This window comes from Apis dorsata, unplaced genomic scaffold (genome assembly GCF_000469605.1).
Source record: "Apis dorsata unplaced genomic scaffold, Apis dorsata 1.3 scaffold_490, whole genome shotgun sequence".
NCBI lineage: Eukaryota > Metazoa > Arthropoda > Insecta > Hymenoptera > Apidae > Apis > Apis dorsata.
The window spans coordinates 25,099-25,790 of NW_006263724.1; the positions used below are offsets into that span (position 1 = coordinate 25,099).

Below are 692 nucleotides of genomic sequence, written 5' to 3' on the forward strand. Positions count from 1 at the left end.
CTCTGATAATTATAATTTTACACTATCTTATTCGTTTCTTATATATTATAATAGAAAGAAATATTTTACCTTACGCAATCGAACCTATTATCTATTCTGAAGAATTATAAATAGCATCTCGTCAACGGTTAAATCATTCTTGCTCGAGTACACGCTCGTCTCTCCTTGCACTTTCCAGGTTATAAATCCTGAGAGAAGAAACGCAAGCAGCTTGGAGGATGACGGGGTCGCGGTTGGCTCGCGGGTCGAACGGATCGAGAACGAAGAGCAGGAGGAGGATTACGAGGGCGAGGACGAATACGAGGACGAGTTGAAGGCCGTGGCCGAGTCGCACGAGGCGATGTCGAGGGACGACACTAGGAATTCGAACGTCTCCGCGGCACCGTCCACGCCAGGAATCCCGGACAGGATCTCGTCTCCCTCCAAGAATTTCGACTCGCGCGAAGTGATCGCTGTCAATAACAGCTCCGACGAAGATGTCGCCTCGAACGAGGCCATTACCGACGAGATCGTCGATAAATACGACCAGGAGGTACGTCAATGCTCCTCTTTTTTTTTTTCCTTACTTATTGCATTAGAAGAGTAAAGTATATAACTTGAATAAAAATCTCTCTTAACATTCTAATAATTATAGTGAGATTGCGACGAGAAGATGATTTCCTTCTTTTCTTTTTTTTTTTTTTTTTGTTTTT

The 692-nt window shown here is 43.5% G+C and overlaps 1 protein-coding gene across 1 annotated transcript in view; it reads left to right on the plus strand.

Moving 5' to 3' along the window:
• Positions 1-692, plus strand: part of LOC102671628 — a gene marked incomplete at its 5' end in the record, with an annotated part of 24,840 nt that overhangs the window by 2,957 nt on the left and 21,191 nt on the right. Inside the window, one exon of the mRNA XM_031512664.1 lies at positions 179-532. Within this exon, the coding sequence (XP_031368524.1) occupies positions 179-532 (354 nt within the window). The remainder of the gene's footprint in view (positions 1-178; positions 533-692) is intronic.